The sequence below is a fragment of the Pseudorasbora parva genome, chromosome 12 (assembly GCF_024679245.1).
Source record: "Pseudorasbora parva isolate DD20220531a chromosome 12, ASM2467924v1, whole genome shotgun sequence".
In the NCBI taxonomy this organism is placed as follows: domain Eukaryota; kingdom Metazoa; phylum Chordata; class Actinopteri; order Cypriniformes; family Gobionidae; genus Pseudorasbora; species Pseudorasbora parva.
The window spans coordinates 11209693-11236596 of NC_090183.1; the positions used below are offsets into that span (position 1 = coordinate 11209693).

The 26904-nt window shown below is 42.2% G+C and overlaps 1 protein-coding gene across 1 annotated transcript; it reads right to left on the bottom strand.

Moving 5' to 3' along the window:
* Positions 1-1317: 1317 nt before the first annotated feature.
* LOC137093980 (IQ calmodulin-binding motif-containing protein 1-like) lies at positions 1318-26106 on the bottom strand. Its single transcript, XM_067459075.1, has 13 exons — positions 25789-26106; positions 25356-25521; positions 25139-25259; positions 23908-24001; positions 23731-23830; positions 23464-23636; positions 22423-22529; positions 21910-22031; positions 19589-19731; positions 16809-16957; positions 8748-8879; positions 6869-7025; positions 1318-2798 (listed from the first exon to the last, which is right to left on the bottom strand). The coding sequence occupies exons 1-13, from the start codon at positions 25901-25903 to the stop codon at positions 2578-2580; spliced, it is 1800 nt and encodes a 599-aa protein (XP_067315176.1). The 5' UTR covers positions 25904-26106; the 3' UTR covers positions 1318-2577.
* Between the last annotated feature and the right edge of the window lie 798 nt (positions 26107-26904).

The following is a 26904-nucleotide window of genomic DNA, read 5'->3' on the forward strand; positions in this document are numbered from 1 at the left end:
CACACACACATCGAATTCACACTTTCACAGGCAGAAACACAAACACATTACAGTTACATTCACACCACTACACACACGGCTCTGCTTCCTCCAAAAGCAGGCCTCACTTACCCGTAGTTTTAAAACGCTGCATAAAGAGGACAAAATTATTCCCCCATCATATTTTTCCACTCTTGAAAATGTTATTTTAATTGTGCCGGTGGAGTGGACCGCTCTGTTGTTTTCACATGAGTGTAAAAAATAATGACAGCAGTCCAGTGAATGGGGCCTTGGCATGAATTTAGTCTCTCTCTCTCTCTCTCTCTCTCTCTCTCTCTCTCTCTCTCTAATACACATACACACTGTCTAAACAGCTTCAGACAGGACCAAGAAAATATACTGGATTCAATTTTCTTGGTCCCTCGATCTATAATATTTTTATTTTCCAAAACTGACTTGTTTCATGTCATTATATATGGTATATAATGGCAAATCTTTTTTTAAAAGTACACTATGTAATTTTTTCCCTCTAACGGATAAAAACAAAAAGTGCATGCATTTTGCGGAAGAATGTTGTTTTAATTGTGCCTCGGCTCTGCATGACTGTGTGTATGAATATAGTTTTCATACTACTCATAAATATTCACTGAAATTAAAATTGAGTTAATACAATGAACATTTTAAGAGATTCGACAACCTTTATTAAAATATTATTAAAAGATTTTGTAAGCATATTGGGTAATTGTATGCGTTTTATTTTTGATGACGCAGTGAAACATGCCAAATAGTGCTATTTTCATGATTTATCAAAAAAAATGTATGTGGTTCAGATACAAAAATATTTTGAGTTTCTATTTATTAAACAAATTTCCTTCATTGGATTAACTCACATTTTTAATTTCAATAAACTCAATTTTAAGGCAACCAGGTTACTTACTTTTTTAAGTTAAACCAACAAAAAACAACAAAAAAAATTTACAGTGTAGGCTTAATCAAGCAGCAACCTTCTGGTCTCTCTCGAAGCCAACATGGAAGTTACTTAAACTGCAACTCATCGACTGGCCAATAGAGACAGGCTCCAAAAAGGGGGTCAAATCTGCCCCATTTAAAAACAAAAAAATTCCATAAAAATATTACTGCAGAATTTTTTTTTACAGCCGGGTACAAAAAGTGGTTTTGGTCTGTAATTTTGCCCTTTATGACAACTGGTAGGGGGTTCATTCTTTTTATTTATTTATTTATTTATATATATATATATATATATATATATATATATATATATATATATATATATATATATAAAATAAAACATCTGTTAAAATGGTTAAGCCTTAAATTTCTGCATAATTAAGGGCGTGGCCACTTGAGTGACAGGTGGATAGGAACCAGGCACCTCAGCTCCACCCACACCCAGCCTCTTTGCCCATTATGGTTATCCGGGAGTGACACGCTGTCAAGATGGTGACAGCTGGCTCCGCCCACTTTGCTCTTCAGAAACCTACGTGTGACATCACAGACTCACGGACACTACATCCATTGTTTTATACAGCATATAGGATTAATGCTGACTTTAAATGCTTTTGGAAATGTTCTGCTTCCCACTTCTGAAGGTATGAGCTTATCGCATTCAAATTTTGCATTTGTATAAAGTGGGTGATTTGCCGGCGTTTCATGTCTCAGCTCCTCCATGTCAACCTTTCTTGCTCGTTGTGCCACTCTCACACCATAGCCCGGAGCATCTTTTCTTTATTTACGGATATAGAAGGAGACACACACGGCCAAATGACAATGTATGCAATCTCCCACGAAATCTACCTGGACAGGTCTAAAATATAATACTCTAATAGACTTACTATAGTATAGTCAATCAGGGTGAGACAAATCACTCAATCCTTATTAAAACTTTGTTAATTTTTGAACAAAAGTTACATAGTGTACATTTAATCTTTTAAAATTAAAATGTAAAAAAAGAAAATCTTTAAAAAAAACATTTAGTAGCCAGTTGCCAGATTTAGGAGCTAGCTGATATCTAACCCCAAAGTCCAGCATTTATGACAAAAAGTGACTATAGTCTTTAACCTGACTGCTAGTGTACTATGTACCTGAGATGTTTAATTTAAGAACTTGTGTACAAAAAAGTGCTTGTATTATTCTGCTGTTCCTTAAAGGGATAGTTTACCTACGAATAAAAATGTACTCATATAATTCAAAATTTTGAGAAATGTTTTTTCCTGTCCATGCAATGGAAGTCATTGGCAACTTAAACTGTTTTGATACCAACATTATTCAAAATATACAGAATAAAATAAGTTATACAGTATTGGAACAACATAAAGCTGAGTTTTCAGTTTTTGGGTGAACTATCCCTTTAACAAGAAACATTTTAAATATGAACCATTCTGTTAGTGAACTTAAAGATTAGGTAGCTAAAGGATGACAGCATCACTGTATTTGTTCTGTTACTGCATCACATTTTTAAAATACATGTAATCATATTGGAAGCCCTAGTGTGCCATAAAACCTAATCAAATTGCCATTCTTCCAAGTATACTGATATGGAAGATATATTGCAAATAAAGTCTTGAGTTTCGTCATGTTTTAGTTGTCACCTAGATATAGTGATTCAATGTCCATGTCATATTCTTTCCTGGGAGGCTCCTCTGGGCTGGAGAACTCCTCTCCAAGCATCTTCCACCACGGGAGACGCATGCTCTGCATCAAGGCATTGTGGGATTGACGGGCGCGCATGGCCACAGGGCAAGACCGGCTCAGGAACAGACTTGCATCCTCCGCTCTGGCATCCTTCAAGGACGGCGCATCTAAAATCAAAAACAAATGAGTGGTTTTAGAGGCAGTTTACACAACGCCGTTTTCAACTAAGAAGAGACCCACCATAGTCATTGATATATATTTTTGATATTCTTGCACTGCTCTGCTTCACTTCAGTACACAGAGATCTGTATGTTAGGATGCCAAAAAGGTTTAAAAGTTACATTTTAGTCTGGGTTGCCTCAGATCGAACGGCACTCGTCAATGTAAAAATGATTGAGATGGCCAATCAAATCAAAGTAGGCGGGGTTTGCGTGCATTCTCTTTTGGCTCGTGCACAGTCGTCACACACAGACGAGCATGACAATCTATCGCTTAATGCCAGTCCGGAGACTCTTAATATACAATCATCGTTGAACATCTTTGATTTTAATGAAGAAAAAAAAAAAAAAAACCCGAATTGATAAGTCAAAAAGCCACCCTCAAATAGCCTATAAACCAAGCATCCGGCTGTCTTTGAGTTCACATGAACAACGGTTAAAGTTACTCGTCAGGCTACAAAAGAATATCATAATTCCTCCATTCAAATAGGCTACAACACATAATTGGGAATAACATGCCTTAAAGCAGCACTAGGTAACTTTTCAACCTTCATTATATATTTTTTAAGACTCTTGTGATGATAAATCGACTTACAATAGGTTGAATGAAACGTCTGCCATAGCCTGATGGGGTCTGTATCGTTTTTAATCGTACTTTTAAACTTCGGGTTTCGGGTAGTAACCCGAGAAAAAAAAAGAACTACAAAATTCGACTGCTTTACGGCATATATGTCACTTCCACCAACACACACACTTCCTTACATTCGGACGTGCGAGCCCAACTTTGTTCGTCGGATAATATAGTCATGTCCGAAGCAGCACAGACAAATAAGAAAGAAAAGGTTTTGTTGGAGGAAAGCAATAAGAGGAAATGAAAGAGTGATGTGATTAGGCAGGACGAGAATCAACATGTGACCAGCGTTTGCTCGTCCGAGTGAGCTGAAGGAGGCGTGCCCGACCGATGCTGTCATGCTTGTTACGGTGAGCTACCACTCAAACATTGAACTGAAGTATCATATAGATTCTGTAAAACGGTAACCAATAGACTACTATAATGACGCTGGCTTGTAAATGTGAGCATTGTGATTATTTGGCGTTTGAAAAAAATAAAACCCATGAAATTATATTCATATGACATGCTGAAACATGCCACTGACTGTAACGTTACCTGGGATGAAGACATTTCACACGCGACGCCAGAAGAACTCGAACTCCTCTTGCAGTGTCCAGGGGAACTGTTAGTGCTGCACCGACCCGCGGGACGCTTTTATGAAGTTATTTGGCCCGCACCGCACCACTGTATATATTTTTACAACCCGCCGCGCACCCGCGATCATTAAATAGACATACGGGGTCCGCGGGTTATGGGACGACCCGCGCATCACTAGTTCAGGGCTATCAGGGTTGTCATGTCAACAAATGCACGCGTGTTGGCATCCCCTGTTGTAGGATGACAGCTCTTACGACAGAAGTTGAGGACATTATTTTTTCCAAACTGTAGGGGGACCCCGAGAGCAAAAGTAGCCAAGTGGGGCTTTAACACTAATAGACCACAAAGGCCTGGGGTATACTTCCTTTGCTGTTACTAAATGTACTAAACGAGTGGAATTTGCACCGCAGCGCCACCCCACCTTGATGGTCAGGACTAGAATAGCATATAGTCTTTTTTATTGAAGTGAATTAGATTTAAATCGCCATCATCCATGAATTAATTATACTTTTTGAGCAATTTTACACATAATAATCCACGATGGCACATTACACAAAACTGAAATAGCACCTCAAAATAGCACAGTGTCAATATTTTTTGAGACCCCCCAAAATTTCACAAAATCACATTTTCAGGGGAGCCGAGCTCCCCCTAGCTCCCCGGTAGTTCGCACCCTGGAGACCAAAGATATTTGTTAGTCGCGTTCAGGATCTATTGCGCACCAAATCTTGCTAGGCAAGATTTTGGAGTTGCTAGGCAACGTGGGGGAGAGGACGCTGGCGTTGTCTGTTCGCCGCTTCTCCACCCACAAATCATGTTAATGTACTATTAGATTTAGATTTTATTTTATTTCCTTATGTTTGTGACTAGTCTAACAGTCAAAGCTACAGTCAGAGCTACAATTGGGATTGTTGCTGATTGCTGGCAGCCACTGAGAGGACGTTGTTCGTCGTTTCGCCGTTTTCCACCGCTTCTCTGTTTATGTTTGAATTGCAGCGGTTGGTTCTGGTTTGGAGGACATTTGATGTTTCTCGCCGCGGCTGCTCACTGGTGGTCTCCCTTGGGCTTAAGCTGCATGGTGGCTGAAGTTTGCACCGGGCTAGCGTCATCCGGGCCATCGTCATCAGCGTCCGGCATGATGTTGGGATGTTCCGCTTCTCGGCTGCGCCGCTGTTCCGTCCTGCATTGCGGCCGTGGAGCCGTGGAGCGGCTTGGACTTCTGCGCCGACCCCAGTGTGTCCACAAAAGTGCCCGGAAAAATGTTCTGCCTAATGCATGGTGCTGCGGCGATCCCCATCGTTTGAATCGCCATGAAGACCCATCATCTGGTCTTCAGCTGTCATGCCTCGACGATGTCATCAGGACACTGCCGCTGGGAGAAATTTAAAACATGGAGTGGACCACAGTGTGCTGCAGAGCTAACGGAGACTTCCACCATCAGCTGTTTTCTGTTCACCATCAGCTCTGTTTCTGTTCACCATCAGCTCTGTTCCTGTTCACCATCAGCTCTGTTTCTGTTCACCATCAGCTCTGTTTCTGTTCACCATCAGCTCTGTTTCTGTTCACCATCAGCTCTGTTCCTGTTCACCATCAGCTCTGTTTCTGTTCACCATCAGCTCTGTTTCTGTTCACCATCAGCTCTGTTTCTGTTCACCATCAGCTCTGTTTCTGTTCACCATCAGCTCTGTTTCTGTTCACCATCAGCTCTGTTTCTGTTCACCATCAGCTCTGTTTCTGTTCACCATCAGCTCTGTTTCTGTTCACCATCAGCTCTGTTTCTGTTCACCATCAGCTCTGTTTCTGTTCACCATCAGCTCTGTTTCTGTTCACCATCAGCTCTGTTTCTGTTCTGTTTTCTGTGTTGGTTGATTGTTTGTAGTATTCTATATTTTTACTTGTTATTCGTTTTTTTTTGTTATTTTTCCCCCCCTTTGTTGCACTTTGAGATTCTTCGGAATGAAAAGTGCATTATAAATAAAATCTATTATTATTATTATTATTAAATCCTACGCCATCTTATCTCTCTTTAAACTCAACACATGATGAGTGAAATCCGACTCCTGCTGCGACTGTTGCTTGTGTTTTGTGGAGCAGAGCAGAGCAGATGCTTTCAGTTTAAAATTGTAGCGTCTCTTGTCCAACTGAACTAAATGTTTTTTTCTATACAAAAGCCAAAATAACACGGAGGGGCGGTGCCGTGGTGGGCAAGTAATGTGATCTGTGTATGGCCGTGTAACACTACCGCAGCAAGCCTACCAGATACACACTCTATGGAAGTGCACAAACAAAGCTACATCTGCAATCAGGCTGGCAAGCCTTCACACTCACATACACTTAGTATGTTTCAGGCCTTATGCTTTGCAGAAGGCATGATCTCATGCTTAAAGGGTTAGCTCACCCAAAAATGAAAATTCTGTCATTAATTACTCACCCTCATGTCATTCGACACCAGTAAGTCCTCCATTCATCTTCGGAACACAAATGAAGACATTTGTAGACAATTTTTTTTTTTTTTTTAAATCGGCCATAACTATATTAGTCGTTATTTAGTTTTTTTTTTTTTTTTTATCTCGTCTCTTCATAAAAATATTGTAGAGCCAGTGTAGTGAGATGGGCTTTGTAACAACATCTTTAGTGCCCTTTATGGGTCTTGAGAGAGGAAATGACATTGGTGTCAATTGAGGCCTATCTGAGCCATCAGATTTCAACAAAAATATCTTCATTTGTGTTCCGAAGATTGTTTTTAGATGATTTTTGGGTGAACTAACCCTTTAATTTCAACAGTTCAGCCTTAGATTTAGGTACATACTTAATAAAAGCTCCAAGTCTGTGTTGATCTGCACAAGTAGAGCCTGTCTGTGCTGCTCCTGTGCCCGATCAGATGCTCTGCTGCTCAGATGCTGGTGGAGGAGACTCTGGGCTCTCTGATGGAGCTCCACACTGTCCTCTGCTGACATTACAGATGACTGCACAACAGAAAAAACATCATCATTAATCATTTTTAAACAGATTCATTCTTTAGCTCACAAAGACACTTAAAGGGTTACTTCAGCGATTAGCATATGGCTTTGTATCAGTAGAAATGCATTTCCAATGTGAGAGACATATTCAACAACAAAAAAATCCAGAAATCACGATGTATGATTTTTTACACTATTTATTTGTATGATACAGCTGCAAATAAGTATTTGAACACCTGAGAAAATCAATGTTAATATTTGGTACAGTAGCCTTTGTTTGCAATTACAGAGGTCAAACGTTTCCTGTAGTTTTTCACCAGGTTTGCACACACTGCAGGAGGGATTTTGGCCCACTCCTCCACACAGATCTTCTCTAGATCAGTCAGATTTCTGGCCTGTCGCTGAGAAACACGGAGTTTGAGCTCCCTCCAAAGATTCTCTATTGGGTTTAGGTCTGGAGACTGGCTAGGCCGCGCCAGAACCTTGATATGCTTCTTACAGAGCCACTCCTTGGTTATCCTGGCTGTGTGCTTCGGGTCATTGTCATGTTGGAAGACCCAGCCTCAACCCATCTTCAATGCTCTTACTGAGGGAAGGAGGTTGTTCCCCAAAATCTTGCAATACATGGCCCCGGTCATCCGCTCCTTAATACAATGCAGTCGCCCTGTCCCATGTGCAGAAAAACACCCAATGCTACCACCCCCATGATTCACAGTAGGGATGGTACTCATCATTATTCTTCAAACACTTTTAGTGGAATTATGACCAAAAAGTTCTATTTTGGTCCTATCTGACCACCTGACTTTCTCCCATGACTCCTCTGGATCATCCAAATGGTCATTGGCAAACTTTTAAGCTTTTTTTAAGCTTTTTTTTTTTTTTTTGGAAATGGCCGTGCCATGTATGATTTCAAACCATGACATCTTAATGCATTACCAACAGTAACCTTGGAAACGGTGGTTCCAGCTCTTTTCAGTTCATTGACCAGCTCCTCCCGTGTAGTTCTAGCCTTGTGGAGATGTACAATTTTGTATCTAGTATCTTTGGACAGCTCTTTGGTCTTGGCCATATTAGTAGTTGGATTCTTACTGATTGTATGAGGTGGACAGGTGTCTTAATGGAGCTAACACCCCCAAACAGGTGCATCTAATTTAGGATAATAAATGGAGTGGAGGTGGACATTTTAAAGGCAGACTAACAGGTCTTTGATGGTCAGGATTCACAGGTGTTCAAATACTTATTTGCAACTGTATCATACAAATAAAAAATCATATACTGTGATTTCGGGATTTTTTTTAGATTATGTCACACAGTGGACATGCACCTACGATGACAATTTCAGACTCCTCCATGATTTCTAAGTGGGAGAACTTGCAAAATAGCAGGATGTTCAAATACTTATTTTCCTCACTGTATGTTAAACAGACACGTTCAGTATTTAATTGTAGTGTCTGTTCTCCAACTCAGTCACAGTAATCTAGTAGCGGTGGCTCTGGGATTGGCCTCATAGGGCAGCGAAGCATTCTGGGAATTGTTGTCTTTCATCCCCATGAGACAAAAATACATTTTCTGTCTTTTCTCAGTCTAGAAGGCACCAAATTCAAAAATGATTACACATTTCTACTACATTAATGACCCAGTTTAAATACAGATTAATCTTCCCAGCACTGAAGTACCCCTTTAACACCAACAGAAGACAAGACATTTAATTTCTTCATGGCGACTCACGGGGTGCAGAGAGATGTGCTCCTGTATCTGTTGCCTGAGCTCTGTTCTTCTACTGTCAGTCAGTCCTTTGGGTCCTTTCAATGGCGTGAGAATATTCCTTTGTGCTTTACGATGTTGTAAAAACTTCAGAATCTGACAAAAAGAACATTGACGCATAAATGATCAAGACAGTCAGGGAAAAACATCAACCATTTTAATGTATTAATACTTAAACTACAGTTCCAAAGTTTGGGGTCGGTAAGATAGGTTTTTGAAAGAAGTCTCTAAGGGTGCTTTCACACTTGGTCCTTTTCAGGGGTCTGAGCACGGTTCACGTGATTTTTGGACCATATGTAAACACTCCACACGATCTCAGACCGTGAGACCGTGAGCTGAGACCATCACGGGAAGTGATCTGGGTATGGTTCAATCTTATGATACGGTTCGCTAAAAACACGCAGTCTGAACACAAACCGCTCTGGGTTTTTCTGTTTGCAAATTCTAATGTAGTCTGGTCATCAACTGCCTCTGTACAAATCAGCTGTTCATCATGGCTGCTTTTTCTGGCAAATCTCTACAAATTATTCGTTCACAACTTACACTTGTTTATTGCCATTTCAACCACTTCGGAACTGTGAGAGAGAGACGCGGCTACATGCCTTTACCAGTTTAAAATGGTTTTACGAGCGGTTTTACGCATGCACAGAATCCAGCTGTCACTGCGTGTGTACTACTAAACAGAATCTTTAGCATCTTACTTCCTTTATTGAAGTGTCAAAAACAAGTTTCACATGAACAGGTAGTTTTGTCTTAAAGGGGGGGTGAAACACTCAGTTTCAGTCAATCTCATGTCAATTTTGAGTACCTATAGAGTAGTATTGCATCCTTCATATCTCCGAAAAGTCTTTAGTTTTATTATATTTATAAAAGAAATATGGGCTGTACCGAGTCTTTCCGGAAAAAAACGAGCGCCTGGAGGCGTATCGTGTGGGCGGAGCTAAAGAATGACGAGTGCGCACAAAGCGCACAACTTTGGTATGATTTGGTGAAGTCCTGTGACAGCAGGGACCGTGGAGATCCACTTTGCAACGCGACTGAAGCGATGTTGCGAAGCTTCCTGTCATTTCTGCGTTCAAATCGGTTCAAATGCAGCGCTGCCTTCCCGGAATGCTGTGCTGAAGCGTTGAAGTCACTTGATGTCACCCATAGGAATAAAGTGGAGCACAGCGGGGACTATAACGACATAAGGGTTAACGGACGAGTGGATCTGCAGCTGAGCGAGTGTTTATGGGCGTGCATTTGCTCACTCGCTCTAGTCACGCGCGCGCGCACCCTTCCGGAAGAAGAGCCCGTACGGCCCATACAAGGACCTTCCGCTCTATCGACGTCAAGCCGACCCATACTCGAAAAAAACGCTCCGAAACTTGTGAGAAACCGGAAGGAGTATTTTTAACACAGAAATACTCCATCAAACGTCCAACATTAGTTTTTGAAACTTTGTCTATATTTAGGATGGGAATCCAAGTCTTTAACAGTGTAAAAAGCTTTGGCTGAAGCATGAAACAGCATTTCACCCCCCCTTTAAGTGAATGTAAACATCTGCATTACTAACCTAATATAAGAATCAGTGGAGTACACAGTGAAGAATAGCCTATACAGTTTTATTTTTTCATGTGATTAAAATTCTGCCATTCTGCTTTTAGACATAGCCTACCTATATTTTACCTGGAAAATTTAAAGCAGTTAATTTAAAAAAAAATTAAATTACTTAATTCAAAAGCATTTGTAGCAATGCCTTAAAAAATAATAGCCTAATCTTTACAAAAAAATATCCTGGTTACTGAGGAACAAACATTGTAAGTGAATGGGATCAAATGTTGAAGGCCATAGGGATAGCCATCAAACACTGAACTGGACTAGATCCAAAAAGCAACAGTCTAAACACAAAGGGGTCTGAGACCACATTCCTACTAAAGTGGACCAAAAAGGATCTGAGTCCTCTTTAAGGTACAGGGACAGTGTGAACATAAAGAGAATTGAGTCCTTTTTCACATGGTTCACCTCTTGGTCCACCTAAAGGAGTCTGAGTTCGGTTCTTTTTAAGAGGACCCAAGTGTGAAAACACCTTAATGCTCACCAAGGCTGCAATTACTTGATCAAAATTACAGTAAAAACAGCAATATTGTGAAATATAATTTCAATTTAAAATAACGGTAACACTTTTTAATAAGTGATCGAGGCCTACTGACAGTACCTAGAGTTATACTTAATAATCGCAGCGATCGTGCTTTCGCTACTGCTGGACCCAAACTTTGGAATAGCCTTGTGGCAAGGGGGGCGTGGTTCAGCGAGGTCTGCAGCGGGAGAGAGAGCCGCGGGACGAGCGGTAAGTGAGTGGGTTGGACGCAGATTAATAACACCTGTCTCTCGTTCCAGTAATGAGCGCGGTCCTCCACCAAGACCAACATCAGGCGATGCTGGACCTTCGGGCGGACCAGGAGCGCCGCTTTGCGGCGATAGTCCAAGGCCAGCAAGAGGACCGCGAGCGGTTCCGGAGCTGGATGGATCGGGAGGTTCGCGCTGAGGCCGCCGGGCTGGCCAGGGCACCGGTTCACGTGCCCCTCCACAAGATGGGGCCGGAAGACGACCCGGAGGCCTTCATCGATTTATTCCAGAAGGCCGCGGAGGCCTGCGGGTGGCCCCGGGCACAGTGGCCGGTGCGCCTCATCCCGCTACTATCCGGAGAAGCCCAGGCGGCCGCGCAACAACTACCGGTTGCGAACCTCCTAAAATACGAGGACCTCAAGCGGGCCATCCTCCAGTGGGTCGGCCGGACCCCGGAGCAACACCGGCAGCGGTTCCGCTCCCTGGAGTGGGGTGAGACCGGCCGACCCTTCGCGATGGCCCAACAGCTCCGGGACGCCTGCCGCAGATGGCTCTTGGCCGGCGGAAGCGACGTGGACCATATTGTTGATCTGGTGGTGCTGGAGCAGTTCACCGCTCGGCTCCCAAGGAAGACCGCCGAGTGGGTCCAGTGCCACCGGCCCACGTCGCTGGAGACGGCCATCAACTTGGCGGAGGACAACCTGGTGGCGTGCCCGGGGGTCGGCGAGCCCCCACTAACCTCTCACTCTCTCTCTCCCCCCTCTCTCTCCCTCTCGCCCTGTCCCTCTCCCCAGGTCCCGCCCTCCAGGCCCTCCTCGCGTCCCCCCCAGAGGCCGGGGTGGGATGGGCCCTGGACCGTTTGGGAGTTCGCAGGCTCCGCCCAGGGGGGCGGGGCTGATGGGGGCAGGGGGTGACAATGGCTCTGGTTCCACGCCCTCCCCGCGCTCATTCTCCAACCCACTCCCCACCGCCGGGGCGGCGGATAGGCCTGGGCTGGCCTGCTGGCGGTGCGGTGATCCGGATCATTTTGTGGACCGATGTCCGAGGATGGACATCGGAACAATGATCCGGATCCCGGACGTCCAGCGGACCACCCCCGATCAAGCAGGAGAGTACCAAATTCCTGTGAGTATCAAGGGGGGTACATATCAGGCCTTGGTGGATTCAGGATGTAACCAAACCTCGGTCCATCAAAGCCTGATGCAGCCTGGGGCATTGGATACAAGCCGCATGGTTAAGGTGAGGTGTGTGCACGGGGATGTGGTGGAATATCCGGTTGTCCCAGTCACGATACAGTTTAGGGGAGAAAAGCATAGGGTTGAGGTGGCGGTTAGTCCACACCTCCGGCATCCGCTAATTCTGGGGACGAATTGGCCCGCCTTTACGGCTTTATTGGGATCGTTATGTGCGGATGCCGCTTGGGAGAAAAAGGCGAGGAAGGGGGCGGTGCGAGTGCAGATTGGGGAGACTGAGCCGGGACCCTTGGGGACAGCTCCAGAGGAACCGAGCGGGATTGAGAGACTGATTCTCTCGGACCGCGATGACTTCCCTCTGGAGCAGTCACAAGATGAAACCCTTAAGAACGCTTTCCAACAGGTCCGATCGATCGACGGACAGTCCCTCCAACCTGCCTTGCCTGTCTCCTACCCTTATTTTGCCATAATAAAGGATCGGTTGTATCGAGTGACCCAAGACACTCAGACAAAGTTAGATACAACCCAGTTATTAGTACCGAAGAGCCGCCGGGAAATGCTTTTCCAGGCGGCTCACTCTAACCCGATGGCGGGCCACCTGGGGCAGGCGGCCACACTGAATCGCTTAATGACCCGATTTTTTTGGCCAGGCATTCATGACAACGTGCGCAGGTGGTGCGCGTCTTGTCCGGAATGTCAGTTGGTGAATCCACTGGCCGCCCCAAAAGCGCCCTTGCGCCCACTTCCATTAATGCAGGTCCCCTTCGAAAGAATTGCGATGGACCTCATCGGGCCATTAGAGCGATCCGCACGCGGCCATCGTTTTGCGTTAGTTATCGTGGACTACGCAACACGATATCCGGAAGCAGTGGCCCTCCGCAACATCTCCGCGAAGAGTGTTGCGGACGCACTGTTTCGACTAATCTCCCGGGTGGGGATTCCGAAAGAGATCCTCACTGATCAAGGCACGGCGTTTATGTCACGTACATTAAGCAAACTATACGGGTTATTGGGCATTAAGTCCATTCGAACAAGCGTTTATCACCCACAAACGGACGGCTTGGTCGAACGGTTTAATCGCACACTTAAATCCATGATCCGTAAGTTCGTGCAGGAAGACGCCAAAAATTGGGATCGGTGGTTAGAACCCCTCTTGTTTGCCGTGCGGGAGGTCCCACAAGCCTCCACGGGGTTTTCCCCCTTTGAGCTTCTCTACGGGCGCCAGCCACGGGGGGTGCTGGACGTCCTGCGAGAAACTTGGGAGGAGGGGCCTTCTTTGGCGAAGAATGAAATTCAATATGTGCTGGACTTGCGAACAAAACTCCACACCTTGGGGCGGCTATCTAGGGAGAATTTGTTGCAAGCCCAGGACCGCCAGAGCCGGTCATATAACAGGGGTACGAAGCTACGCAAATTCACACCGGGAGAGAAAGTGCTCGTATTACTCCCTACGTCGAGCTCTAAATTAATGTCAAAGTGGCAGGGGCCGTTTGAGGTCGCACGACAGATTGGAGACCTCGATTATGAAGTGATACGATCCGATAGGAACGTCAAATATACCACCTCAACCTCCTTAAGAAATGGAATGAGGTGGAATCAGTGTTGTTGGCAACGGTGATCGGGGGAGAGGATGATCTCGGGCCAGAGGCGAGCATCAAAGCACAATCGGTCGCGCTGGCCCCTGGGGGAGATCATCTCTCACCGTCCCAACTCACTGATTTATCGAAATTACAGGCGGAGTTCGCCGACGTGTTCTCGCCCCTACCGGGACGTACCAACTTGATTCAGCACCATATCGAGACCGAGCCGGGCGTGGTAGTTCGCAGCCGGCCGTATCGTTTGCCTGAACACAAGAAAAAGGTAGTTCAGGAAGAATTAGGGGCAATGCTCGACATGGGAGTAATCGAGGAGTCCAACAGTGACTGGGCGAGCCCGATAGTTTTGGTCCCCAAAACCGACGGCTCGGTCAGATTCTGTGTGGACTACCGCAAGGTGAACGCAGTGTCGAAATTCGACGCATATCCAATGCCGCGGGTTGACGAGTTGCTTGATCGGTTGGGCACGGCTCGATTTTATTCGACACTGGACTTAACAAAGGGCTATTGGCAGATCCCCTTGTCTCCATTGTCCAAAGAAAAGACAGCTTTCACCACGCCGTTTGGATTGCACCAATTTGTCACGCTTCCTTTCGGCTTGTTCGGGGCGCCCGCGACCTTCCAGCGACTCATGGATAGGATTTTGCGTCCCCATGCCGCATATGCTGCTGCCTATTTGGATGACATCGTGATTTATAGTCACGATTGGCAGCGGCATATGCAGCATGTTAGGGCGGTCCTGAGGTCGCTGAGGGGAGCGGGGCTCACGGCCAACCCAAAGAAGTGTGCGATTGGGCGGGTGGAAGTAAGGTATCTGGGCTTCCACTTGGGTCATGGACAGGTGCGTCCCCAAATTGATAAGACTGCCGCAATTGCAACCTGTCCGAGGCCCAAGACCAAAAAGGAGGTAAATTGATGTACGGCTCCCCGGCCTGAGTCGGGCGGTGGGGGTATGTGGCAAGGGGGGCGTGGTTCAGCGAGGTCTGCAGCGGGAGAGAGAGCCGCGGGACGAGCGGTAAGTGAGTGGGTTGGACGCAGATTAATAACACCTGTCTCTCGTTCCAGTAATGAGCGCGGAGAGGGGATAAAACGCCAGCGGAACCAGAGGACAGGGAGAGAGAGAGCCGGACTGTTGACGCGAACCCCGGAGACTGAGTTTACCGGAAGCCGGAAGTGCCGACCCGGAAGTGATCGTGTGTTTATGTGAATCCACACCGCAGTGTGTGTTTTGAGTTTTGAGATAAATAAAAGAGATAGCGTCAACAGTCCAACCGACCCCCGTGTCCTCTTCCTTCCTTCTTTACGAACTTTGCTACAAGCCTATATTAGGATCGCTCCTTCTCTAAATACGTTTAAATCTCATCTCAAAACATATTTATTTTCATTGGCTTTTAACACTGCTTAGCATGCTATCTTGGCTCACCTTGTTTAATGTTGATTGTTCATTTGTGTGCCTGCTCTTGTACTTTTACTTCTTTATTTCCTTGTTTTACTTTGTTTTCTTTTATACCTTGTACAGCACTTTGGTCACTCTTGGTTGTGTTTAAAAGTGCTCTATAAATAAACAGTTATTGATTGATAAGTGTACAGTAAGAAAGAACTTATACGTAAATCACTTGCAAACTATAAGTTTATAGTTAATTAATAGTTCAAATGCATTCATAGACTATATATAAATAGTTCTTGATTCACTGTAATTAAAAAAAGTGTTATTTAATTAACTTATATGTAAAAAACAAAAATCTATTTTTTATGCTTTGTTAAAAATGTATTAACGGTAAATATTTCTCACTTTAGATTAGGTCATACAAAATCGGAAAATGTCATTAAAGGTCCCGTTCTTCGCGTGATTTCGAAGCTTTGATTATGTTTACAGTGTGCAATATAACATGAGTTCATGTTTCGCGTGTAAAAAAACACTATTTAAAATAAAATAAAAGTATTTTTCACACAAGTGACTTCCAATTGATCTGTACACCGCTGTTTCCTCTGTCCTAAAAACGGCCCGATGATTTCCTTGTTTTATGAGGTCCCTCCTTCAGAAATACATAACGAGTTCGGATTGGGCCAGCGCTTGCCGTGTTGTGATTGGACAGCAGCTTAGCGCACTTTGCCCGGAAAGGTCCCGCCTCTTACCATAACGGGGAGATGCAAGCGATGAATGCGCGCTCTTCTCCACGTGGGAGAGCAACAAGACCACGCCCCCTATTTTGCGTATTCTTGTGGGCGGAGGGTTAGTCAACAAACGGTTCTAGTGACGTCATTACATCCCTGCACTTCCTGCTGTAGTCCAAACCGGCCGTTCGCTGTAGGCCTTGAAAGGGAACTTCTGTTAAATAAAATATCTTGCTTGGCATTTAACTTTGAGCTTTATAATTTTACAGGTATTATTTATGCTCTAACAGCAACATTACACACTAACTAAAGTTTGAAAGATGGAATCGCGAAGAACGGGACCTTTAATGCTTTAAACCAACCTTTACTGGACATTAATTGCATTTACACACACACACACACACACACACGTCTGGTTTACTATCTTTGGTGGGACTTATTATTAAACAAATTACAAATTTTGTTAACATTAATTAATGTCCTGTGAACATGAACAAACAATGAACAACTGTATTTTTATTAACTAGCATTTAATTAAGATTTTTAACTCCAACCGTTGCTCGTATAATGCATGTCAATGGGGTCTAATTCTAATTAGAGCCCATTGACATGCATTATACGAACAATATAGATTGACAAAAACAGAATTACTAAAACTTTTAATAAGAATGGAAAATATAAAAAAAAACATTTGAATAAAAACTACAATATTGTCTTAATGACACTAAAATAACACTGCACTTTTTAGACTGTGAAACGCGCGAGTCTTTTAGTCAGTGTATCTGTCCACTCACGGCTCTCTGTAGAGTGACGGCAGCTCTGTGCTGTGTGAGAACGTATCTGTGCTGCTGGAAGTTCCGTCTCTCTCTGTGTCCTCTCCACACTCTCTGAATCAGCACGGCTGCCTTGTTCTCCAGCTCCCCCAGGTATTTCTCCAGCTGGGCTGAGAGGGGTGGATATATTCATAGCAATTAAAGACCTCATGAAATGGTTTGACATGCAGTTTTAACCTTTTAACTGCAATGTACAGCACTTTGGAACTACGGTGGTAGTCTGTAAGGTGCTTGTGGTGTGACAGGCAGCGGGGCGAGGGACCGCGAGAGCGGGTCGGTGATTAATGTTGACGAGTGCCAGCTGCGTGGCACACCGGTCTCGTCTCGCAGCCCTTGCTCCTCCTTTTAAGCCTAGTTCACACTGCCCGATTTTTGCCCCGATTTTGAGTCGCCGACAGGTTTTGCGAAATCACAGGCAAATCGGTGCTCGTGCACGCGAGTGACAATCACGCAGTGTGAATAATCAAAGACGCGATCAGAGAGAATCGCCGACGAGTCGCCGACACCGGTGAGATATTTGGCATGCTAAATATCTGGACCTGTCGGCGATTCAAACTCCTGCTGTGTGAACTGCGTTCTGACTGAAAATTACATCGGCGATGACCGACAGCCAATGAAAGAGTGAGATACAGGGCAGCAGGACGTTCAGAGAGGAGTTATAGAGCAGAATATCAGTATTTTAATAGATATATTTACAATTCTATCAAATAGAAACAAAGGCCAAACATTTGCACATCCAGCCACATCAGCAGCACATTACAAAATTGTTTATTTACCTCAAACTGTCTTTGCAGAACACAATCCTGGCTCCCTCTGTCTCTCCAACAATTTCTTCCGCCATAATCTTATTTCTTTTTCTCTACAAATCAGCGCACATACAGTTTGAAGCAAACGTTGTGCAGTTTATCATTTTCAATAACAATTCAAAGTGTCGCGCGAGAACTCCGGTCTGACGCACGTGTGATCTCGCGTTGTTTACTCGGCACATCGCACGTGTGTTTGGGAAACGTAGTTTGGGCACCGGAGAGAGAGAGAGTTGTCGGCGATTCTTCCTCTTGTTCAGTCATGCAGTGTGAACTCCTCTGTCGTCAAACCATCGGTCAGTGTGAACACAGCAGTGACTGAATGATACCCCAGATAGTCATGCAGTGTGAATAGAGCAGTGACCCGACGAGTTTGAGAATCGTGCAGTCTGAACTAGGCTTTATGCTCCGGTCCAAGCCTGCAGTCTCCCTCTCATTTACTGAAGCTTTCGCGCCACGATCGCCCCCCGGTGACCGGTCCCAGTATAGCCGCCCCTCTGTGTTTTCTAATGGACGCGAGGCAAACTAAATAATAAAATTGCACTTCAAAAATGTTTCCCCAAAGTTAGTTTATGTCACTGAAGGCAGTTATCATCACGATGATTTCATTTCAGGTGTTCGTTTTAAAAATAAGTTTACTTTGAGTTAGTTATTTGATGCTATAAAAACGGGGGGTGTCACGTCATGATTGACAGCTGAGACTGGCGTCTTCTCTGAGTGAAGTTGTCACTGAGGCACTAACAGACTTTTTTCGAAATTTTTGGGAGCAGATTAGAGCTTTAGCTTTAATTTCTACATTTCCATAACTGTTTTTTTCACACCAACATAATTAATTGATCTGCATCTGCGAGAGTGTGGGCGGGCTTTTGATATCGCGGCTGTACTTCCTGCTCTACTTCCTGCGCTCTACTGCGCAACTCCGGTCCCGAAATCGCTACTGCGCAGACTCGGTCCCAAGATGTCCGCGCCGTGCAAGGCCTCCTGAAAGCTTCAAATATGGCAAGCGGAAACGGATGATGTCGAGTCGTCCATATTTTTTTACGGTCTATGCTCCGGTCACATGGCCGCGAACGAGACCGGTGTGCCACGCAGCTGGCACTCGTCAACATTAATCACCGGCCCGCTCTCGCGGTCCCTCGCCCCGCTGCCTGTCACACCATAGTGCTATATAAATAAATAAACAAACGAACGAACGAGTTCTTTCAAGTGTTGATGTACTTTCAACTGAAATGGTAAGATGAGGCAGGACATATTATAAACAATGTGTGTTCATTTTTACAAATAAAAACAATGTTTTCTGTGTTTACTGACAGATAATGCTGTCACACAACCTATTCTAAGTAATTTTGTTGTGCTTTTGTCATTTTTATTAGTTGTACATTGTAATCAAATATTATTATTTGGGGTTCATTTATTTATTTAAATTTTAGTTTATAATTGATTCTAGTTAGTCATTTATTTTAGTTAGTTGCGAGTGCAGCATTTCAAATTTTTATTTAGTTTACATATTTATTTTAATATTTTTATTTTACTTTAGCTGTGTAATGCACTGTTCTATATTATTACGCTACCACACACAAGTCATTCGCACACACACAACATTTAGTGGAGCAGAAACTTCTTGTCAATCGCTGCCTCGCAACTTTTATCAATAAATTAAATCACTGCATAATATTATATAGCAACAAGGTGTTAATGTCGCTGTTATACAATAGGAGTTGCTATTATGCAAGAGTAAAGTAGATAATCTCCGAATCAAAACACAGGAAAGAATGCAGAAACAAGCGATAAAAGCACTGCTTTTGCACATTATAGTCTTTGGGGGGAAAAAATCTCAGCTTTTTGTTCAAAATGGAGTTTTTTTATGAAACTTACCCACATTCAAGTTACCATACTCATTTCAATTGTACTCATTGATTAGATTTGATTTTGTGTTACCAGCTGGTAATATCTCCATCAGATGAAGCTGGTGTTGGCGGAACTGTCTCATGGCTCTCTGTCTTCGCAGACACACTTGATGACGTAATTCCTCTTCTGCACGTAGACTTTCGATGTGTTCCTGTTGCTGTCTGCGCTTTTTCCTAATGCACAAAATTGCAATAGCGTCACTAAACTGGAATTGCCTTTAAGCTGTTCCATAATGTTCAACGCAACCTACCAAAAGCAGAACAAATTACGATCTGGGTTAAGACATGCAGGGGCGTAGTTTGCAGGGTCAGGGGGGTAACCCTCCCTCAATAACCAAAACAAGCAAGTACAACCCCCCAATATTTATAGTCTACCATGGTTAATAGAAACATAGAATCAGGCTATTACTTATATACATCATGCATTCAGAGATTTTATAAGCACTAAGATCCCATGAGAACTGAACGGACCAGTTATCTGCGCAATGTGACTGAAGCCCAGTTTATAATTGTGCATGAGTGGAACGCCAATCACTGTATACTCTGTGCAAAAGTGTGATAAGTTTTGCACAAGCAATTCCTATCACGATACTGTGGGTAAAATGATTTTCCAGCTTTAAAATGCTATGGAGAAAGTTGAACGTAACCTAGAACAGGAACATGAACTAAAAAGACTGATGAAAAGAGGAGAAAACATCATTCTGCACCAACATAAACTAGAACGCTTTTTAAACTAGCTAACTTTAATAGAATTCATTACGTTCTGTTGTATTTATTTGTAAAGATATACATTACAACTGTGGTGGGTTGTAGCTGTGGTGTCTTAACGTGTATTTTGCTATTTTTCATTGCAAAATCTATATATATTGTTTTTGTTTTGTTTTGTTTTTTTAAGAAAACGGCTAACATTGGCCTTAGCATTGTACTAAGGAGTCACCAGTGGTCTTCCCTCTATTGTAACAAATGCTATAGTTAAACAAATACAAGAACTTTGTTACTTTTTCATAAGCCCAAGTACACGTTAGAATCAAGAGGACCTACTTGAATTAAAAAATTTAAAATGTGTTCTGCTAATAATGACATATATTAGATAAACATTGCTTTCGGATATATCCAAAAGATTAAAAATGTCAACTTTTCGTTATAAAAAAAGTATATTTAGTTTGGCCTATCATAGCACTTTAATTTATACAATTCTGTCAAACTGATAAGTTTTTAGGTGCTTAAATAAAATACAAATACATCATATCCTATGTAAACAAATAATTGTTAACTAGGCTATTGCTTTTTTACAGTCATGTTATCAACGTATGTGTAGATGATACCACAAAAGACCATTTTGCAAAATTAAACAAACAAACAAACAAATAAATCTCATGTAGGAGCACATTTCAGTGTTCCCCAATGTTCAAACCAAAACCACGCCCTTGAAGACATGCCTTTTTTGGGCAGTAAATAATGGTGCAAGTACTAAACTGACTAACTCAAACTTTAGTAAATCACCTCCCATAAATTTTGCGTCAAAAAGGGAAACTACTACAAATGCATATGCAATAAGTCAAGCCTTAAAAATAACTGGCCATGCTTTTCAAGCGCTAATTTATCACTGCGTGTCATTAGTGAATACTGACAGTAGTTTTTTAATGGTAAAAGAGAGTTTGCTGTTAGTAAATCTGGCCCCAAGTCAGGTACCTTTTTCTAAACTCATTGTTCTCCCTTTTTTCTACGCATATCACATTTCTTTAAAAAAAAAATATTGAGATAAAAGTGTTTACCGGGTATTTAATAAGCTTGTAATTGAAATTGGATGTGGTGTCCTCGCGTTTATCGTACAGGTAAGCACACTGACCGTGGGGCATGCAGCTCAATGGATCTTTCATCTAGAGCTGTTGTACAGGCAAAACAATATTTGTTGCATTCATTTCTGCTTATTGTAAAAAGCGCTATATAAATGACTTGAGACTCAAAACCTCTCTTCCTGAAGTTTACTACCTTTACTGTTTAGCAGGTTTAATATAGTTAGGGTCAGTGGTAGGTGTAGGGGAGGGTTTTAGGGACACTGCCAATGCCTCAATAAGACGGCATACATTTATGATAATGTTATTATTACATACTGTTTTAAAATATACTGCAAACAGTGGCAGATACAATTTGCATCACAGTGTAAGTATAAATAGCATTTAACAACTATTTACACTTAGTGCAAAGAAAATACAATAGCACTATAATAATAAAAAAATAGCTTTTCCCATTATTTGCACTTAGTGTAAATAGCATCTGTCTTTTCTTTATAGCATAGTTGTTGTGTTTAGCTCCTTTATTCAGAGGGACTTTACTGTATAATGTCCATACCTGAAGCTGCGCTGTAATGTGCTGACTGCTCTGGGGAGTCTCCTCAGTCTTTTTCTGGTCTGATGGGCTTTCCAGGCTGCCTGGATAATACAAGCTGCTCTCACATGCTGCTCAGACGTTTCCTTGATTACATAATGAAGAATAAGAATATGAGAAATCTTCCTCTACAGTTCATCAACAACTGATGCAAAATTCAGAAATCCTCATGGTATCTATCAACATTGTCATTTTTACCAGAAAAGAGGTAAGACAATTAAAACAGAGATCCTCTATATAATGCATTATTAAAGGTACAGTAGCAAAAACAGCCAGTTTGCATTGAAGATTGCATGAATAAAAAAAACAATAAATCATTATGAATAAATCCTTAATTAATACTGCAATACAAATGATTAAATTTGTTTTCATGTTGACTTACATTATAGGTGTTCTAGGAAAAAATAAAATTCTACCAAATGTAAAATTGTCTCCATTAAAGAATTTAACAGACGCTTTGACCTGGTGGCCGCTGACCTTATTGTCTCTCCATGGGGCGTCTGACTGCAGGTGATCAATAAGCTGATCCAGAGTAGAATCAAAGCCTTTACCACGCCAGTCTTTCACAGCCAAATCAGCCAAACCTGCAGGACCAAACATCAGAAAAACACACAGGGACTAAAGGCCCATTTACACTAAGAACGATAACTATAAAGATAACTACATCACTGTCTAAACTAAAGCACAATAACGTCCAGTTCATTATAAGCACGCTCTGCAGTTCTGTTGTCTGCTGCTTTAAATACTCGCGCACTCAACAGCAGGATGGATTCTTCATAACACAGTTTAAGATATTTTATATTCATATTTAGAGATTCTGCCTCTCCATAGAAAACATATACACAGTATACTGTCCCTTTCCACAAGGACCAGAAAGGGAATAAAAACATCATCAAAGTAGTCCATATGTGACATCCGTGTGTTAGTTAGAATCTCTTCACAAAAATTTAACAATAACAAAAACTGCGAATTTATTCAGCATTGTCTTCTCTTCCGGGTTTGTTTTAAATCCTTAAACAAAGATTTGAACAGTTATGAAACAGTGTATTGATTCATGATTTGGATCGCGTGTCAAACTGCTGAAATCACGTGACATTGGCGATCCGAATCATGACTCGATACGCTGATTCATGACCGTTTGAATCTTTATTTGAGGTTTGAACACAAACGCGGAAGAGAAGACAATGCTGAATAAAGTCGTAGTTTTTGTTATTTTTAAGTTTTTGTTAAGAGATTCTAACTAACTCACAGATGTCACATATGGACTACTGTGATGATGTTTTTATTACCTTTCTGGTCCTTCGGGAAAGGGACAGTGTACTGTGTATACGTCTTTAATGGAGAGGCAGAATCTCTCAGACTAAATATAAAATATCTTAAACTGTGTTCTGAAGATGAACGGAGGTCTTACGGGTGTGGAACGACATTAGGGTAAGTCATTAATGACATGAATTTCATTTTTGGGTGAACTAACCCTTTAAAGCTTGAAGATGTTCTGAGATCTGAGTGAGACTGTACCTCTGTATCGTCTGTGAATGAGCTGATGGGTTGAGCTGCTGTGGTCCATAATCAGGACAAGGGTCTTTACAGCTGCTCTGCCAATCACAGGATTCGAGCTACTGGACATTTTATACACAATGTCATCCATGATGTCAGTCAGAGCCCGGTTTCCCATCTCAGCCACTACAGCACTTCAGAAAAACAAGGGAAATGATTTTCCAAAGCATGAGGCGATCATGTGGATAAAGACTATCATGAATCAAGTACGGTTGCTTTCTGTTGTACCTGTTTGCCCTGAAGATATTATTCCACATGGTGACAGTAACAATGGAGACATCATCGTCTTCACAGATCTGGACACTCTCATAATGTTTAGATCTCAATACTGAGAAGGGAAAATTACGGTTTCATTTCAGTATAAGCTAAAAAAAACTGATTAATTATGAAGAAGTAGTTGTTTACCATGATGAATGAGATGTCTGTGAGCCCTGAGGAGCCAGCCAATGGAATCAAAGACTCTTCTGAATAGACGAATCAGCTCATTATGTGTCTTGTCCTGTTGCAGAGAAATTAAATCTGGTTGCTATATATGTTGTCTCTACCAATTCAAATAAAAGTCAAAGGTGATACAACTAGTTAGAAATAGGTTATTTTGCATTAATAAACAGCTGACTAAATTAAATAACCCAAACCCTGTTATTTGAAGTTCTCTTTGTCGGATGGAAATCCTAAAATTTAAAAGGCAGCTATACATTTTTTTTGATTTGAGCGAGTTTGACTAGGGCCAAATTTCGATGGCTATGCGACTGGGTCAGGGCATCTCCAAAACTGCAGATCCTGTGTGGTATACCCAGTCTGCAGTGGTCAGTCTCTATAACTATAGCTACTGTAGCTCAAATTGCTCAATTAGTTATTGCTGGTTCTGATAGAAAGGTGTCAGAATACACAGTGCATTGCAGTTTGTTGCGTATCGGGCTGCACAGCTGCAGACCAGTCAGGGTCCCCACGCTGACCCGTCACCGAAAGCGCCAAGAGTGGGTATCAGAACTAGACCACGGAACAATGGAAGAAGGTGGCCTCGCCTGATGAATCACGTTTTCTTTTACATCACGTGGATGGCCAGGTGCGTGCGTTGCTTTCCTGGGGAACACATGGCAGCATGATGCACTATGAAAAGAAGGCAAGCTGACGGAAGCAGTGTGATGCTTTGGGCAATGTTCTGCTTGGAAACCTTGCAAAGATGCTTAGAGGCCCCACCTCGCAACTAACAGGGCTTAAAGGATCTCCTGCTAATATCTTGGTGCCAGATATCACAGCACACCTTAAGTGGTCTAGTGGAGTCCATGCCTCGAAAGGGTCAGGGCTGTTTTGGCAGCTAAAGACACCAACACAATATTAGGACTAAATATACAGACCATAATGTAATGTCTGATCGGTGTATAGTATCCGTATATTATCTATTTGTTTATTTTAAATAATTTGTACTATTTCTTTTCATCTTTAATTTATTTAATATTTAAATAATTTTACATTTAATTATTCAACATTGTTTATTTATTTATATCAAACATGTATTTTAATCTATTTTCTATCATTTCCACATACCCCACAGCAATTACCTGTGGCCTCTGGACTCAACTTTACAGTTTTAAAACCCCAGCTCTATGTGATTCAGGAAACTGTAATATCTTACCTGCAAAGCTCTGTTCATTAGACGGTCTGCAAGAAACAGAAGACTTTCCACCACCAGTGGCAGAAATTCCTGACTGAACACCTCCTTGTGACTGAAATCACCCAGACCCACACAGCATGTGCTGGATGGACGGAAACATACGTTAAAATTCTGCAAGACTGCAAATGAAAGCAGTGTTCACTTTGTATTTTAAACAAATCAGTTTGAATTTGAGTACCTGAGGAGGTCTGCCATCTGTGTCAGGGCTGCATATCCCCCTTGAATCTTGACTGGACTGAATGTCAGTGAAGATGAGCAGTACTGCAGCACACCATAAGTGTAAAGACTCTGTTTACACACCTCCAGATCCCTCTGATCTCCTGAAGACTTTTTGCCCAGAATATCTGTTCATGTAAAAGATAGGAGAGTCATGCTTGTGTTCTACGATAGCGGACATGTACTTCATCTACTACTTTAAACAAAACAAAAATTATAAGTGTAGAATTATTAAACATAGTTTTATAAGCTCATAACCGAAAGGTTATATTAGTTACTTTTAAAGAGCATTTGTCACTATTGGGTGAGCAGCAAAAAATCTTAACGGTGACGATACATATCGTTAAATAAACGAAAGTCTACAGTGATAAACGTAAGAACAGACATACATATACCTTTTAATGCTGAAAGAACGTCGTTAAACTTGTTTTCAGATTTTTGTCTGGTGTTTGCGACCAGACTCTTTAGTTCTAGGCTTATTTCGTCTCCTGATTGAACCATTGCGATCATCACTTGCTTGAAACACGAGTCAGATATCAAATATAAGGGCGATAAAAGCGCATATCGAATATCGGTTGTTTGAAGATGTAATTTACGATTTTCTGCACAGGAAAGGCGACACACGGTCGAGAGCCTGTTTGGTTTCTACGGCAACCTTACGTCATTTTCCTGCGACCGTTCGTCTTCCACACCACGTTGTATTATTTTTGTTGATAAACAATTCTGTTCATCAGCTGTTCACAAAAATAATTTAACGTTATGCTAAGGTTTTTTTCTATTTCATTTCATTTATATTTCTGAGTGCAGTGTCCACTGAGTCCACTGAATGTGCAGTGGTAACATAGACCATGGCGAAGGGTCCCCAGTTCTCAAAACAGGACAGTTTTGAGAACTGCTGTCCTAGACAACAACGCCCCCAACTGGGTGTCGGGTGAGTCGAGGATGGTTTAGTAAAAAAAAGTAGAACTGCTGCTGGAGTGTGTAAGCCTGACGATCTCTGAAATGTTAATAGGCTACTGTTGGAGGACTGATGGTTACTAAAAAAATAGACTGTCCTGAGCACCTTTATATGTACTTTAGTATGTCAGACAACATAATTGCTTCTTTAAAACATGACCAAACATGATTACCAAACAGTACACTTAACTTTTATTTCAGTAGGCTAATATTATTAAAATTATATTATCTGGAATTAGGCTAGTTTTTTATATATACATATTTTTAAGATTTAAATTAGCCTACACGAAACCCATTCAATGCAATTAAGCCCATTTCTTTTTTTCATAAGAGGATATATAAATGTAATTTTATAGGCCTATGAGTCATATTAATGACATATTAATCTTTATTTAAGGGATAGTTCACCCAAAACTGAAAATTATGTCATCATTTCCTCACCCTCAAGTTGTTCCAAACCTGTAGTTTCTTTGTTCTGCTAAACACAATAGAAGATATTTGGAAGAATGTCTGTAACCAAGCAGAGAGAGCTTGACTATCACAATTGTCAATCG